General features: G+C 35.2%; 1 protein-coding gene across 2 annotated transcripts in view; it reads right to left on the bottom strand.

Annotated features, from left to right (window-relative positions):
• LOC149529612 (histone acetyltransferase subunit NuA4-domain protein) overlaps nt 1-17,414 on the bottom strand; it is a 113,565-nt gene that overhangs the window by 13,695 nt on the left and 82,456 nt on the right. Inside the window, exon 5 of one of the 2 annotated variants that reach the window (XM_089809097.1) lies at nt 4,626-4,653. The exons of the other annotated variant lie outside the window; for it this stretch is intronic. Coding sequence (XP_089665223.1) covers nt 4,626-4,653 — 28 coding nt within the window. The remainder of the gene's footprint in view (nt 1-4,625; nt 4,654-17,414) is intronic. 2 annotated transcript variants of the gene reach the window in all.

Genomic DNA, 17,414 nt, shown 5'->3' with positions numbered 1-17,414 from the left:
TAATCGTTTTGTTGTTAAGCAAACAAGTATATATTACTATTAAATTACTCACTCAATATTTTATTTATATATATATATATCAATTTAATAATAATATATAACATGCTTTAATCCTAATGAAGCTATATTCTTAACACACATTGCCCAAAATGCTCACATTCTCCAAAAGCAACCACTCCAGCCTAATTAAGGGTATCACGACGTCTTGAGAACACAAAATCTGCCAAGAGCCATTCGCAGGGCACAATTAATCACAAGGTAAAAGAAAAATGAGTTGTTTTACTGTCTTAAAAAGCCTAGTAATTATTCCATTTAGGGCATATTAATTACCCCTTACCTTATACGTGAGGTTTCACCACGTGTCGTCCTATGGAACCATAGAATATCCTCCCATCATGTTGAAAAAACACAAGGAGAGAGAAACTCACAGATCCCAAAGTCTGCCCTTTAATTTACTCTTTCACAATCTGCCCCCACACGGGCAAAGATGGGGACTCTTTGCCGCTAACCACTCAAAAAGGACCCAATTCCTAGACAGGGATGCAGGAACTCGAACACCAAGAACCAATACAAACACAAACGACTTGTCTCAAACGAGACACGAGCAAAGCAAAAAGAGTGGACCCAACTTTTAACTCACAAAAAGTTGGGATGGGTATGCAGGGTATAACATGATGCCAATATGAATTTTCTTGATTGATATAGAAACCCTTCAATGACTGATCTACAATTTTCTCCACAACAACTTATGATCCAGTTCTTCCCGCAGAAACCCTTAGGTGATCTTACACACCTCTAGTCGACCGGTTTCCTGAGAGTTTTTGTTCTCAGATATAGGTCTGCTGTTTGAAACCCCTTCAGAGCTCAAACACAAGAATGTTGGTGTCAAAAATATGGATGTCTAGATATTCAAAGTGAATCCCCTCCAAAACTTTTATTTCTTGCTCATAACCAAGCCATCCAACTACTCTTTCCCTCCAATTCATTTTTAAAATGAGTTTTATTAACTTTATTTCTCCTTGGCTGTTGTACCGTTCATGACTCTCTTATTTAGTTACTTATTAAAATAAAATAAAGTAACTTAAGCACTTCATTTTTATTCTGTTTATGTAAAGTACTTATAATAAACATTTTATTTTATAGTATTACTATAAAGTACTTTTATAATGCAGTACTTTAATTATTGATTAGTAACTAACTTTAATAAAGTACTTAATCAATAAAATAGTAGTATATTTTATTTGAATATTCTTAAGTCACTTTATAATTAAAGTACCTTTATTTTATTTTATTTAAAATATTAAAGGTTAACACTTTAATATTTTATTTTTATTCTTGAAACTTGCCATCTGACCTCTCCAGCTAGAAATTGATGCAGCACATGGTTTATACGGTGATATCTAGAAGTGGCAGTCCAATTGCCAGTCCATCAATAAAATGTATGAGCTCTCCTCATAAGTAGGAAACTGGCCCTAAATATCTGAAACAGGTCAACAAGCCTCCTGCAATGCTCCACAATCTCCAGGCTGTTAACAGGCGAACAGCCAATGAAACCTTAAAATTCAGGTATCCCACCAAAATTTAGGAAACTATCTCCTAACATCTCAAAAGGCATGCGGACACCTATGGTAGTCTCCTCCACAAAATTAGCTCCCTTCCTAAAAAGCAGGAGCCCTTTTTACCTCTACTCCTTGAAAAAGTTAGATAAACTACCGAGATGCAGTATGAAGATCCCCTATGTAAATCTACAACCCCTGGATTGTTAACTATCCATCTCATTGGCCTACGGAACGCCGCTAATATGTCCATCCTGTTAGTTGGGACTGACACTAAGGAAGGTGTAAAAATGGGTACATTACAAAGGGGTAGTTTATTTCTAAGAAAATATGTATCTTTTTGCACAATTTATCATCTACTTCTTATTGATTACTTACGTAATTAACATCACATGCATAACTAACAATATAACATTAAATGTGAGATTTATAAGAAAGTAGCTCATTTACGTTATATGATAAACCATGCGATAACACAACACAATCTTAAACTACTCAAATCTAATTACGCTAAATAGTGTTAAGAAGCATGTCCGAAGAAAAAACATAAGTGGAGCAATTACTTTCTCTATCTCACAAAAAAATATAAATGCCCACCATCATCAGACAGCAAAAAGACGGCTCTGGTGAACAACATGCTGTTGTCATTGCTACAGTTCCACAGTTGATTATCTGCATTTGTCTTTTATTACCCATCAATTGACAGGTATGTTTGAACATTTGTTGATGAGAAATTTTTTGGTACCATAAATTTATCACTAGTTTGGACATAGCACCTCTAAATATCAATTTATGTACACAGATAATATCTCCCACTTTGTTCCAATAGAAAATGCAACACTTGTTTTTATTTGGTTAATAGCTATTTGAGAAAAGAATTTTTAATTGTAATTTATTAGACTACGGCATGATGGTAAAGCAATTGATCACAATGACATGACATGTATAACTGGACAAGGGGCCAAAATTTTCAAGACATACTATAGTGGAAACTAGCAACAAAGCCATTTATCGCAGTGATTCACAAACTTAATTGAAATGAAAGCTTGAACAATGTAGTGCCTCTCCATCAAACAGTTCTTTACAATGTCCCTTCTCGAATGACAGGCAACAGGGAATCAAATTCTACCCTGGCATATTTAAAGTAGTTGTATTTATTCTTCTAAGTCACCTAGGAGACATATAGAGATATAGACTACATTTCTTGACTGGAGTTTTTATTGAAGGATAGTATTCATTGCTTTTTTTTTTATCTTATCAACAGTGTGTGGAGTTCTGCAAATTCTGATTACAGGACGAAACCCCTGCATTGTCTGGTCTGAACGAAACCCCAGCCCAGTGGAGGCATACACATGACGAAATTGAGCTAAGAAGGCTGCAATTCATGATATATGGCTAGCATTGGAGAAAATAAGAAGATTTTAAAGTGCTTTTTGGCATCCTTTTCTCCGACCAGATAACACACTTCCCCAGCCTGAGAACAACCATCAGAACGACAGCAATTATCAGCTTCAATGGCAAATAATCAGACTGCTGTATATTGAGGATCTGGTGTATATTGCCTGGGTTTGAAGTCTTCAAGGTGCTGCGATCTCTTTACCAGCATCAACTGCATGCGTATCATTGAATTTTTGAGTGTTTGTAAGAGCAATTCTGCCTGGACAAATATGAATGGCAAAAATACTATTTCCTGGAAGTTTCTGAGTCCGCATTTGGTGGCATGTTATAGTTCAATCCTTGAGCTTAAAATATATATATAATTTTTGTTAGAAATCTTTAAAAACAAGGTCCTGTGTTTCCAGATCAAACCGCATAAGAAATATTGCTTAAAGTTGTCCTAAACAAATTCCTTGTTTCTTAGGTAAATTGGCAAAAGATAGTTCATTCTTGGTTAGTCGAATCCATACCAGGTGTTTGTCAGAAAGTATAGATTTGCAAAAGGATACTAACAATCCCACTTCTCATTCTGACAAAAAAGAAAGGTATAAAACCAATTCTTTTTATGATCGCAAACCTGTTACATAGCTATGAAATAGAATATTTGAGTGATTAGGTAATTTTGCTTGCTAGTGTACTTATGGTAAACAACTACCTTATGAGAAGGTGGTTTTATAAATTGCAGGAAGTTTTTTGTTTGTTATTAGAATTGTCCTGCAATGGTCATGCACATCACAAAACACTACACACGATTGAATTATTCAGGCATATTGAATACCAAAAAAGTTATAACTCAGGAAAATATTATTCCAAGGATGTTTACTATAACGAGGATCGGCTTAAGTATATATCCAAGTCATTGTCCAGTAACTCTAGTATTAACCTGAATACTCTAATAAAACTCATGAAGAAGGGATAGTGACAATGGTAACCATGCTTAAGTTTGCATCCTTTTCATTCTCATAAAAGCAAGGTTAGAGGAGATCTATTCTATGTGCGAGAATATTTTAATTTACAGACAATGAAGCAACTCAAGTGTGCACTAAAACCCATCATCAGGATACCAGAACTACTAATTTAGGCACTTATCAGATGTGTATGTTTCATTACCTAAGAAAGCGGAGTTTTCTTACTATCAGTATTCTACTAATTTTTCCTGGACGATATATGGTTCAAAATTCTTGCCAAAAAAGCATGAGTCCTGTCAGCATACTGCTTATATGGCAAAGCTATCATTCAAATTATATTAGCTCATTAATAATTGTATATCTCTCTTTCTATCAATGATTATGCCAACAAAAAGTAGATCGCTGGAGAGGTTTTAGGAATAGCAGTTCTGAAACACTTTCTTTAAGATGACCAAATCTATAGCACAGTCTCCTCACTTTTTACTGACCTTGAAGGCTAGCAATCCAGTTATCAAGCTTTTTGATAAAAAAAATTTAAAACATGGCATTTTAAAGTACCGATTTGGACAAATACTTTACATGCACTGTCTTATTATACACTAGCTTATAAGTGAAATAATTTGGCCACTTGTAAATGTTCAATTACTCCTCACAATAAATAGAGAATTTCTGTGCTTACTTAAAATAAAATTCTTAATTTATAAGTTATGAATTAATGACTCACCATCTCGAGCTACTGCATGTTCTTCAACCTGCATAACAAATAATATCCTTTTAGATCTAATCTACATGTGGGAATCAAATGAGGGCCACTCTAAACATATCGCAGTGAACGATGGGAACACAAAAAAATAATTTGTAAAAGAATCAATCAGCCCAAATTCTAGTATGCAAAAGTTCAAAATTGACTAGAATCAAACTAGTATTCCCAAACAAAACAAAAAGAAAGAGAAAAATCCCTTGAGCAACAATATTCTTCATAGCTCAATACTCAAGTCACATGCCAATAAAGAGGCAAAGTAAAATGTTACTAACTAGTTTCGTTGATACAATATCTACCCTCTCACCATCATAATTTCAAATGGAACACTTTCTAGTTTTTCAGCATGCAACTCCATAAAACATGTGTAGTCTAATCCACCTTTCAAAAATTCATTATAGCGATAATTATCACTTCTATTGCTAGTGGCCAAAAGATAACATTTGAAAATGAAAACACCAACCTAATGCATTTCACTATGTTAGAATTAGAACCAGAATAGCATAAAACAAATGTCACATATATTACAAACAAAAGAACATCAGACACACCGTGGAAAAACCCTCCTCCAGGGAAAGAACCAGCCACAGCAAAAATCACTTTATTTAGTAATGACTGAGTTCGAATACAATTCAGACAAAAATACTTAAGAATTCTCACCTTAATGAACACTTTTAATCTCCCTTTTTTCAGTTGACTCTGAGTTATTGAGATTAGTCAATTATTGCAACCCTCGTGGATTTTTGCTTTAGATGGAGGGCATTTTTGAACATCGATGCCTGCTAATTTTGGATACCTCCAAAGGGCAGAACCATTGCTGACCAGGTCCAGGTGCATTAGCTTTTCACTTGGTTCAGTTTGAGAGGCTTACTATTTATAGTAAGTCAGTTAGCCTGGTAGTTACTATATGTGGCAGTGGCTACTGGAGGCAGTCAGGGTATAGTACAAAGTGTCATCAGTTGCAGTTTCCTACTACCTTCATTTAGAGTGTTTCTTAGGACTTACAATTTATAGTAAGTCAGTTCAGAGGGTTGCTAAATTTAGCAGGGCACTTCCCCCAATTGCATTGGCAATTAAAGGTTGACTTAGGAATTATTAAAAAGAAGTATAATTAATAATATTAAATAAATTATAATAATTTTATTTTAAAATGCCACTAAAATGATCTTTCAGAAGGACAATGGGGTCATGGCCCATCAATTAGTTCTTCAAGTGACTTTATTTTATTTTAAATGGTGTCTAAGTCAAAACTATGGAAAAGCACACAAAAGTTATACGAGTTATATAGGTTATATAATTTTAAATGAAACAAAAACAAATATGTGGGAATATACATTTTATCCCACATTGGTAAAGAAAGTGTTTGAGCTCTCACAAAAAAGAACAAAAAGGGACTTAAGAACTCATTCTCATACATGGAATTGATCATTTTTGTGGTTCATACATGGTAAATTTTATGAGTTTCTCCAGCAAGGTTTTCAAGGAGCCATTGCAAGTTTGGAAGCCATAAATACTCAGCTTTGAGATGCTGAAAAATTGTACTGAGATTGCTGATTGTGCTTGCCGTTGTTCTACATCAGCCTTTCAAAGGTCTTATCTGATCATTCAGGGATCAATTTGAAGATATTTAATTGCAGATTGAAAGAGTTTTGTGAGCAGTCATTTCAAGATTTTATATCCTTCTACTTTTAGCTAGGAATTGCTCATTGTGGGAAGAATCGATCACTTTAGAAGGCTGTTTGGTACTTGTTTTAAAGGTATTTGACATTTTTTATCACTGTTCACTAACTCTGGGCAGAAATTATACATTTTCTGATCTGAATAAACATTCAATAATCTGGAAGAAGCTACAGCAGTCATCATTCAAGTCCAGATTTAGAAATAAATGGTTTATATTTCATTTTGGATATGAATCTTTGCAAAGTATTGTTGTACTTGTCATTTGGTTGTATATTTTGAACTGCTGGGAAAAAAGAAAAAAAGTTCAGTCCATTAAATTTGTAACAGCAATGACATAATTGTCATTAATTAGTTATATTTTGTTGTACTTGCAGTTTGCTTGATTTGTATAACTTTCATATTGCAAAAACTTCACATTTGAACCCAAATACAATCTGAAAATAAAGTACAGCGAGATAAAGCTTGCATACAAAGTGTTCAACAAAATGTCAAACATCTGAATAGTAAAAAAATCGGTGTTTGTCAGAGTTAGAACCAGCAGGGGTTAATACAACACTACACTATTTCTGCTTTAGAATAATATAGACTAAAATACTTCTCACAGACTGATAAAGTGTCTGCATACAAAACATACGATACACTTAACAATACTCATGATAATCACACGCAAATAACAATCTGTACCAGAGACACATCAAACTAGACAACAGACTCCAGCAATAAATTGCCCAAGCAAAATGACACTCTGCAGATAGTATTCACAAAAGATAAACGTCATCAGCTCCAGCCTCAACGTAAAACAATCAGTACTCAAAAATGTGACATGAAGATTACAAGCCACTGAGCAAAACAAAAGTCCCGATGCTGCAGAATGTCATGCCAGTAACTCGGGTGACTTTTCATTCTCTCGACTGTCTCAACATTCACGAAAGTCTCTTCAGGTATACAGCGGTGACTCTTCAATGACCAGCAGTTACAAAACAAGAAAGCCTTTGAATTCCAATTACTAAGCATTTTAAGGAATATGGATCAGTGATAGAGAAAATGACCTCTTTTTTATTTCAGTGTCTACTGTCCTTTATGTCACAGACTTGTATATTTTCTGCTTATTTGAATGATCTCAGTTGAGTATACAATAATAATAATGAACTGAAATACATTCAGAACCAAATCTGTTATGTTTGATTATAAATATAAACTTATATGTATATATACTGAATCAGTATTATATATATATGCTGATGAAGATTACTGCTTTAGACTGAGAATCGAATGCTTGCTGTTTGACAGAATATGACTGCTATTGCATATGATATCGGGTGCTTGTTGTAGATATATAATTGCCTCTGTTATTGATTATTATCCAGCAAACACCGATATCATTCAATATATATAAGATTGAGAAGAGAATCTGATTACATAGAGGCATGACCCCTACATGACTTATGCCACGTAGGGTCATGACCCTATGTAATCATCATCATCATTAGTTTATGTTAACAGCCATGGTGATTAGCACTTATCGCGCTCTTTCAATATACATAATGTGCTTGATCAACATCCATAACATTGCAACGTTATATAATATCGAACATGACTTGAATTCATGTCTCAATACTATTGGGTTTCTCAATACCCAAACAGAGTATAATATGTAATAACAGTCAACGATCTGCTATCAGTCTGAAAGTTATATATTAATAATAAATTCATTCAATGGTATGTTTATATATATATATATATATATATATTTCCATTCTAGCATTCAATTTACTTATAATATATTACTTGCTTCAATCCGAATGAAGCTATCCCTTAACACTCCCTCTTAGCAAAAGAGGATTGAAACTCATAGTGAGGTTAGAGAACAACAGCCTATATATAATCCTTTGATAGGTGCACTTACATTAACTCATAAATGCCTACCAATAGAATACATTACATCTCAAGAAGAAATGAGTCGTGTAATCTCCAACACTCCCGGACAACATTGAATGAAATCTATCAGATAACAACATTTAATCTCAATAATGTTGTCATTTTGTTCTCCAATGTACTAGATATTGTCCATCTTGATTCCTTATTTATCATAACCTCCGACACATTTTGGGACAAAAAATGGATGTAGTCTGTTATGATAATGGATCAAGAACTCAGGAATAACTATCTCAATATCATGATATCCCACACAATCTAGGACACAATGTAAAGGAGTTAATCATGATATGTTTGTTATCACAATCACCGACACAATTTGGGACAACACTTAGTGATAACAAATAAACACAACAAATTCAGTATCAAGATATCTAGCACATTCCGGGACAGCAACTTAATGTAGTCAATCATGATAACAGGTCAAGCCATTGTTAAGATCGTCACCTTACAATAGCAACCTCACAAATATCAATGAAAGATTGTCACCTCTCATGATGTTCTCCAACTGAATCATATATAACTCACATGATATCCACCATGAACCAAGTCAGAGGGTCGATCCATCATAGCTGCTCCTTGAGGGTGAAACAAGGGTTTTCATCCCAAACTTCTCACTCACAGAGAAGAATGCATTACAAGGAATTCCACTTCAAATTTTTCTTTCGTAGAGAACTAATTAACAAGGAATTGCACCTTGAAATTCTCCCTCTAAACAAATTATCCTGAGAAGTCAAAACCTCTAGCTACTCCCTTAGAAGCCCTCTTCTTCCGAAGTCGTTACTTCCTCGTGTATACACAAGAGTAGGCCCATCAAAATTGTGCAGTCACACACGTATTTTTATACTCCCTTTGAGTATCAATCTTCTAAGCTCCTGTGATGCATTGAATAAGTGTCAGACTCCCTCTTAATTTAAAATGATACTCATCTCACATAGTCCCAATCATCAAGGATATTTTTCCTCCAAAAACTAATGCCTTGGCAGCATACTTAATGCACCATTCTTCTCTTCTTGCAAGAGTATCCCTGGACACCAACATCTAATCAAATCAGAAAATGCCTCAAATGAGAATGAAACATTGGTTAAGGTAATTATACACCCGCCCCCCCCCCCCCCCCCCACCTCCACAATATAAAATTCCCGCATGTTTTGATTATTATAGAGTTTTCAATTAATATGAACCATCAATTGGTCCAGTTCAATAGCTTTGAAAAGAACATCACTTTCACTTGTAGATGAATATCCATAATTATATTCCTATTCAGTCCTCTCAGGATGATCCTTGTGTTCCATCTCTGGTTCTATACCCATGTTCTATGTGGTAGCAAGAAGAATACCATCCAATATATTAGTCTTCCCCAATAAATTTGAAAATTTATGCGTCCTCGGACTTCTTTAACCTTTTAATTGTTGTTCAATTTAGCAATTTCCTTCTAGATTTTGATCTTCATATATGTCTAGAATATGAACACCAAGTTAAGTGATGAGATAAGTCAACACCCACTCAGAAAAATCAAGATGTGTTTTGACTGTAGAATACCCTTGAGTAGTCCTCTACATTCTAGCCACAACATAACCAACAGTAAGTTCCAGGACATGCTTCCATCTAAGAATCTCCTCCGTGATTGGGCCTGTGCCTTTAATCTTTCCTCATAAATAAATAAAATATTCTATTCTTGTTTAATCACACGTTGTGTATCTTGATCATTCTATACCGAAATAGTTATATTTTTATTCTTTGAGAAAAAATCTATATCTTGCTTTACGCTACAAGAAATATCCTCAAAATCAACCAATTCAAACCCATATTCCTTCTTAAAATTATCCTACAAGGGAATCGTTGTCACGTTGTCATGAAGAAATTCAACTCTACATCCTCGTACTCTAGCACCTTATCATGAGAAGATTGCCAAACTTTGTACATAATGTGACTTTTAGACATCAATGTTGCACTTGACTCGATGTTGTACTTTTAGTCATGATAGGGTCTGTGAAATCTAATATAGATCACACATGATCCCACCAACTATCATCCAAGATCAATGCTTTGACCTTTTATGCCCTCTCTGAATTTGAAGCTTTCCATATACCCCATTGGGTTGAAATAACCATTTGGCTTAATGCCTCTTGCACCTTGACAACTTGTCTCATAACAATAATACGAGATGCAAACTAGGTCTCAACCACCTAAGTAAATTGTAACAATATGTAAATAAATATTGAATGACATAAAATATATACAAATAATTTAATTAAATAAAAAAAACTTGAGACTTAGTATTTACTAATTATAAATTTACAATTTGAATTTACCTTTAGCAACTCCAAATTGGAGAATGATCTAAATATGGATTGTGACATATGGTGGTTCGTCACAAACATTTGTATCTCCTCTCCCTCCTGGTAAATTTGCTTCATGCAATCTATTTGGGGGCCAATTTGTTTCATGACCAAGTTTAGGGTGTGTATGGTGCATGGTGCCCAAAAAATATGGTCATACTGGCCCTCAACCAAAGCACCTGCACCCCTACAAGTTTTTGCATTATCTGTAATCACTTGAACTACATTCTCACTACCCACCATCTCTATGGCCTCAATTAGAATTTTGGAAATGAATTGTGAATCTTTCACTTCCCCTTCACAATCAACTGCTTTCAAGAACATTGCCCCCTTGGGTGACACTACAATCACATTAATCAATAGTCGGTTTCTAGTATCTTTCCACCCATCCGAAACAATAGAAACACATGAATTATTCCATGAATTTATAACTGGTTGAAGAGCTCTATCTACCCAAATCCTCTCTTTTGTCAACATGGTAGTACACACCTTCTCATATTCGGGACTTCTGTAATCATCTGGCGCTTTAAGTATGGCTGCCACCATTTCCTTCCAATATGGTGATATTACCATATTGAAAGCAAGACCATTGGCATAGAGACATCGTGCAATGGCTTGATCAGCAAGCGCTCTAGACTCCATTTTAAATGCTTTGTCCAATGGACCTCTTTTGCAGGAAATAGTTTATACTTCTTCCTTTTCAACTTCCAGTATAGGTACTTGCAAGAATGGGTGTTTGGAGGATACAATTGGCTCCTTGGGTAATTGCATTGTTTTCTTTGAGGATGGATGTTGATAAAAACTTTGTTTCGGCCTTTTCATCAATTTATCAGCAGCTTCTTCTTCTTTTACAAATGAAGCTATTTGGGCAACCCTCCCTTAAATGTCAAAAACCTTAAGTGGAGTGTGCTAGTTGTCCACAAAGTTTTGCCAAGCCTCTTGAAGCATGTATCCCAGGTGGATATTTCCTAGAAAGAGAGTGTTGTATGATGAAGGGATGAGGTTGTGCGATAAAGACTACTAACCTATAAAACTATAAACCAAGAAAAAAGTGTTGTTCGATGCAAGCAATGATAAGATGTTGTACAACGAATGCAGGAAAGGGTTAAGAAATTCATAGAAATCAAATGTGAGTCATATGCTAGAAGGTCATATGTGACGAGACCATGTAATGAAATAAAATAAAGGTCGTACCTTCAATGAATGTCCACACTATAGCAAAGAATCGAACCAAGATTCTGCAAGCCATATACAGTACAAATTTCCACGTAAGGATGTCGTACAAGCTATATACAGTACAAATTTCAGCCTTGTGCATTGGTGACTTCTTTTCCTTTAAGAATTTGCATTTTTCTATTTCTTTGTCTGTATTTGACATGTTTTATAAAACTTTAACCATGCTTTATGTATTTTTATTTTAATAACAAACTAAAAAACAAAAGAAAATACTGAAAAGGGGAGAGGTTGTATCAGTATTTTAAAATTTTACAACAAGGGAAGACCAAAACAAGATCACACAAGATGAAGACAACACAAAGATTCTCTCACTTGGAAAACCCTTTTGGGTAAAAAAACTACGGTCCACTAATGATCAGAAATGGGCTACAACCCAATACAAAGATAGCTATGACTCTTTATCTCAACAATATCAAAGTTCAGGCTTCAACCTCTCCTACTAAGAGCAACAACTCATAAAATCAACTATATGGCTACAACCATTTGCATATAACTCGCAAGAACTTCAACAAGGAAAGTAATCTTTCATTAGTCCAGCAGCACGAGTTTATTAGACTCCCTTGAAGATATATTGCTACTGCTGCATTAATTCTTACAAATAATTCACTATGATAATTTATTAAGCACAGATCCCATTTTTCTTTATAAAATTGGAGATTGCTCCAACTGCACAAAAGTTCAAAACATGTTCTTATGTAAATGAATGAAAAGGAACTTTTTCAAAACCACCTTCTATTTCTCAACTTAGAATACTACAGCTATGCTCGATCTTATTCTATCTATTTTTCCAACCTGTTCGACAACAGACCAAGTATTCAAAATGAAATGCATGGGTCATGATATTACCCCAACGTCTTACTTGGCTCCCAATTTTTCAAGTAGCCTCCCTTTGGAACTGTATCCGCACAGTATTTTTTACAACACTTGTTATTCTGCAAAAGCTTTGACACTAGCATGCATCTGATAACAAGAGAAGAAATCGCACACAATAAAAGGAATGCAGTCCACATACCCTTCAATCTTATTTGGTTACAGTACACTCGATACTTTTTTTTTCCTTGTCTCAAAGATATCATATCGCAGCCCAATAGAATCATTTACCTTACTAATTTTTAAAATATGGAACACAAAATCATTTTCCAATTCACTATCTGCACATGAGAAAGAAATAGTTCGCATTCACATCAATCACATCTAACAGATGGTTATCGGGGACTGATATACTTCTCACATATAATGATAAGCAATGTCATTCAAACCATAACACCATAGAACAAGACAAGCCTTCATCATTTTTTTTTAATAAAAACTGATGCACAGCTGGAAGTGGACTTGTAACAGCTATAAGGATTTTTGGTAGCAAACGATTCCACTGCCAACAGCGAATAATGTAACTGCCCCATCTGACATACTCTCCAAAATGCAGAAAAAACGTCTCTGTTCAATCCTAACTGTCAGACTGTTGAGTAGGAATGCCACATATACAATAGAAACTGTCATTTTGAAGCCACTTGTACAGAACAACAGGAAAGGATGTGTTGAGCTAAGCAAAGGAAACGGACAAGAAACATTGTCAGAGCTTCTGTTTTGGTTTCAGATGATTATTGCTTTCCACTCTAACCTGCTCAAGTTGGCAGAAATACCTTAACGACCAATACAAATTCCTCAAACCTAATTGTGGTGACATATATCAAGGGTGTGATAACAACATACAATATTAACAAAAAACTCAATGCAATTGTCTGAAACTGTCAACTTTGTATATTAACAACAATGGAATAACCAACACATAACTCGGCATCAAAGAAAAATAAAAATACCAATAACCTCCCCCTATTTTTTATTTATAGCAATCCCTTCTGCTCCCCCTGAATGGTAACTACTCCCGCTTTGACATCAATAGTCATTTAACAAATGTATACACAGCTGAAACATTGGGGTGAAAGATAAATCGTTTAAGCACTTCCCCAAGAAGCAAGCCATTCAGTGAGGTAATAGAACACCAAGTTTGCTCCTGAGATATTCAAAGCGTTCCTGGGGTATTAACAAATGTATACACAGCGAAAAATTGCAGTGAAAGATAAATTATTTAAGCACTTCCCCTAGAAGCAAGCCATTCAGTGAGGTAAGAGTACACCAAGTTTGATCCTGAGATATTCAAAGCATTCCCGGGGTAATGGTTTAGTAAAACTTATCAGCCACCAACTCTTTAGTCCACACATATTCTAGCTTGACAACATGATTAGCAACCTACTCCTTCAAAAGTGAAATATGATTAGAATATGTTTAGTGTGTGAGTGTATAACAGGATTCTTGGAAATATCTATAGCATGGGTATTGTCACAATAGATAGAGATAGGATCTACAAACTCAAATTTAAAGTCAAGGAATGTATGTTTCATCCAAATTACCTGCGTGCAACATGATACAACTACAATGTATACAGCTTCAGTTGTAGATAGTGAGGTGCAAGATTATTTTTTGATTAACCACAAAACAAGACAGTCACTAAAGAAAAATGTGCCACCACTTGTACTTTTCTTATCATCCAACAATCCTCCCCAATCTGAATCAGTGTAGTCTGTCGAATAAAATCAGACCATTTAGGATATCATAAAACCAAAGTTAACAGTCCCTTTTAGATACTTGAAAATTCTTTTCACTGCTTGCAAATGAGTCTCTTTTGGTGTTGCTTGAAAACTTGCAACATAACCAACAGCCTGCATAATGTCATGTCTAGTGGTTGTAACAAACAATAAACTGTCAACCACTGACCTGTGAAAAGATTGATTAACACATGGATATTCATCTTCTTTACTTAGTTTAAAACCATTTTCCATTGGAGTGCTAACTAGATTACAATCCTCCATTCTGGAATTTTTTACAACTCTCTAATATATTTTGATTGAGACAAGAACGTTCTTTCTGCTGATTGGTGAATCTGCAGCCCAAGAAAGTAGGATAATTCACCCAACATAGACATTTTGAATTCTTGTTTCATGTTTGCAGCAAACTCCTTTGTCAATTTAAGGCAATCATTTCCAAAAATTAAGTCATCCACATAAGCAACAATGAGAATGATGTTACCTTTTTCTTTGACATATAGATTGCTATCAACATATCCCTTTTCGAAACCTTGTTGCTGTAGGCATTTATCTAGCCTGTCATACCAAGCTCTTGGAGCTTATTTAAGGCCATATAGAATCTTCTTTAATGTGCACGCATAGTCAAAATTGTTAGTCAAGGTAGAACCTTTACGTTGTTCAGCGTATACTACTTCATTTAAATCACCATTCAAAAATGTTAAATTAATGTTCATTTGATAAACTTTGAATCCTTTAAATGAGGCAAAGGAAAGGAAGTTTTACTAGCTTCTAAACTTGCTACCGGTCCAAGTGTTTCATCACAATCCACACCATCAATCTAAGCATAACTTTTACACACTAAGTGTGCCTCATTTCTCACCACTTGCCCTTCTTGGTAGAGACCCATTTAGTGCCAATGACATTTTTATCCTTGGGTCTTGGCACAAATTCTCATGTGTTACTCTTTTGAATTTGCTCTAATTCTTCTTCCATAGCAGCGATGCAATGCTTATCTTTTGCTGCCTTTTCAAAACATTTATGCTCAAGCAAAGAAAGTAAAGAAACATCATCATCTTCATAATAATTGACAACCTTTCTAGTAAATCTACTTCTATTTTCAGGTGATACTTATTCAATAGAATGGCCTATTTGCACAAATTTAGGAGTATTGGAAGAAGTTGTACCAATTTCATTTTGTAACCCATACTCGGATAATTTGTTTGTAGTTTCAGCTGCATCATTGGAGGAGGAACTATTGTCATTTTGTGCGAGTACCTCTTTTTCAATATTTTGCTTGTTTGTGTCTGTTCTCCGTAATGTCCCCTTCTCCACGTTAGGCCTTTCTGGCACCTTGTTGGTCTATCTTTCCATCCGGATAGGCTAATGGCATTAATCTAGAGGATGCCAGCCAGTCACAGGAATTTATTTGGTCTCATTTGGGGGGATATTAAAGTTGAGGAGCTTTCCCGTAGTTAGGTCACTTTATTTTATAAAGTGGATTTATAAATTTACTTCATGACTTATAGTCATTTTTATAAAAAAAGTAACTTAAGTGACTAAAAGACGAAAATGGCTTCTATCCCACATTGCATAGTTGTTTGTACTTCCCCTCATATCGAAGTTATAAAAGCAATGAACTTCCTTGGGATTGAGACCATGAGAAGTAATATTATTGTAATGGATTACCCCAAAATCTGCTTACAAGTATTCACAACTATATGGTAGTTTTATCAAACACTTAGCTTGCAGTCTCCGTTATATGCTACAACCCTTGTGGCTCTAAAAGGTTGTCTGTATCGTGTTGTGTTTGGCATGTAACATAAATATAGGAATTTATGAAGCATAAAATAGATTGCAGAAATAACCAGCACACTATATTTATATTAATTTACAAAATTTAATAACAAGTGCAAAGCTAATTCACTGAATACTCCAGCAATAAATTGGAACAAACATTGTTTACATCAAATAGTTGAGGGTGTGGCCCTTGGATTGACCTGCTACAAACAATATGCAACTGCTATAGTAACTTGTTACAGTAACTCGACTACTACAGTGGCATAGCTGCTATAGTGACGGCTGCTACAGTCACGCACTGCTACAATGACGCGGCTGCTACAGTGATACGCAGTACTACAGTATCTCGGCAGCTACAAGAACTTGGTTGTAGCTAGAAATACACCCAATCTACCGGATATAAAGCTGCTAGCAATGAATTCCAAAGGCCAAATCCCAAGGGAATGACATCTAGAATGTCACACGAGAGGATAGACGTCCTCTAATGCCAAGAATAGATCTGCAACTCACACATCAATTTTCTTCTCATATTCAACCTACCGAATGAAGCCACTAATGCTCCCTTTTATTCTTTCTCCAAGGGTACATTCCACTCACATGAGCAATGTGGGATAAGAGATGTGCGATATAAAACATATTAAAAAAATCACTTATGTCTCCCTTAGGCGCCCCTCTTGATTTCCACATATTCCCATAAAATTTAATATTAAAGTAACACTTTAATATTTTACAACTAAATTAATTGTTACTTTAATAATACTTCAGGCATAAAAATATCTTAGCTATCAGACTCCGAATAGCACAAGTGATAGCTCGTCAGAAAGCTCTCGCCGCGGAGTATCAAATTCAATCACCAAAACTAGCCTCCCCTGTGTCCTACTGACTTACTAAAAATAGTAAGTATGCCTGAAACTGAGTAAATCAACTCCATTTTGGCCCAAACTAGAGATGACTAGGCCAAAACACGCTAAGATCCCTTTAAACCTTTTGTTAGCCCTCGGAACCATGTAACACTAGGCCAATGCACACACACTTGGTCGACTACTAAAGTGGGGACATTACAGTCCGCCCCCCTTGAAATTGCTTGTCCTCAAGCAATCTCAATCCAATCTGCTGAATAACCTGCTCACTCTCCCATGTAGCATCCTCCTCCAGCAGGTCTTTCCATCTGACCTGTT

This window comes from Cupressus sempervirens, chromosome 11, assembly GCF_028749045.1.
Source record: "Cupressus sempervirens isolate cs-2001-9-10 chromosome 11, ASM2874904v1, whole genome shotgun sequence".
Classification (NCBI taxonomy): Eukaryota; Viridiplantae; Streptophyta; class Pinopsida; order Cupressales; family Cupressaceae; genus Cupressus; species Cupressus sempervirens.
The sequence above is the reverse complement of the archived record's forward strand: the minus strand, read 5'-3'. Positions and strand labels throughout refer to the sequence as shown.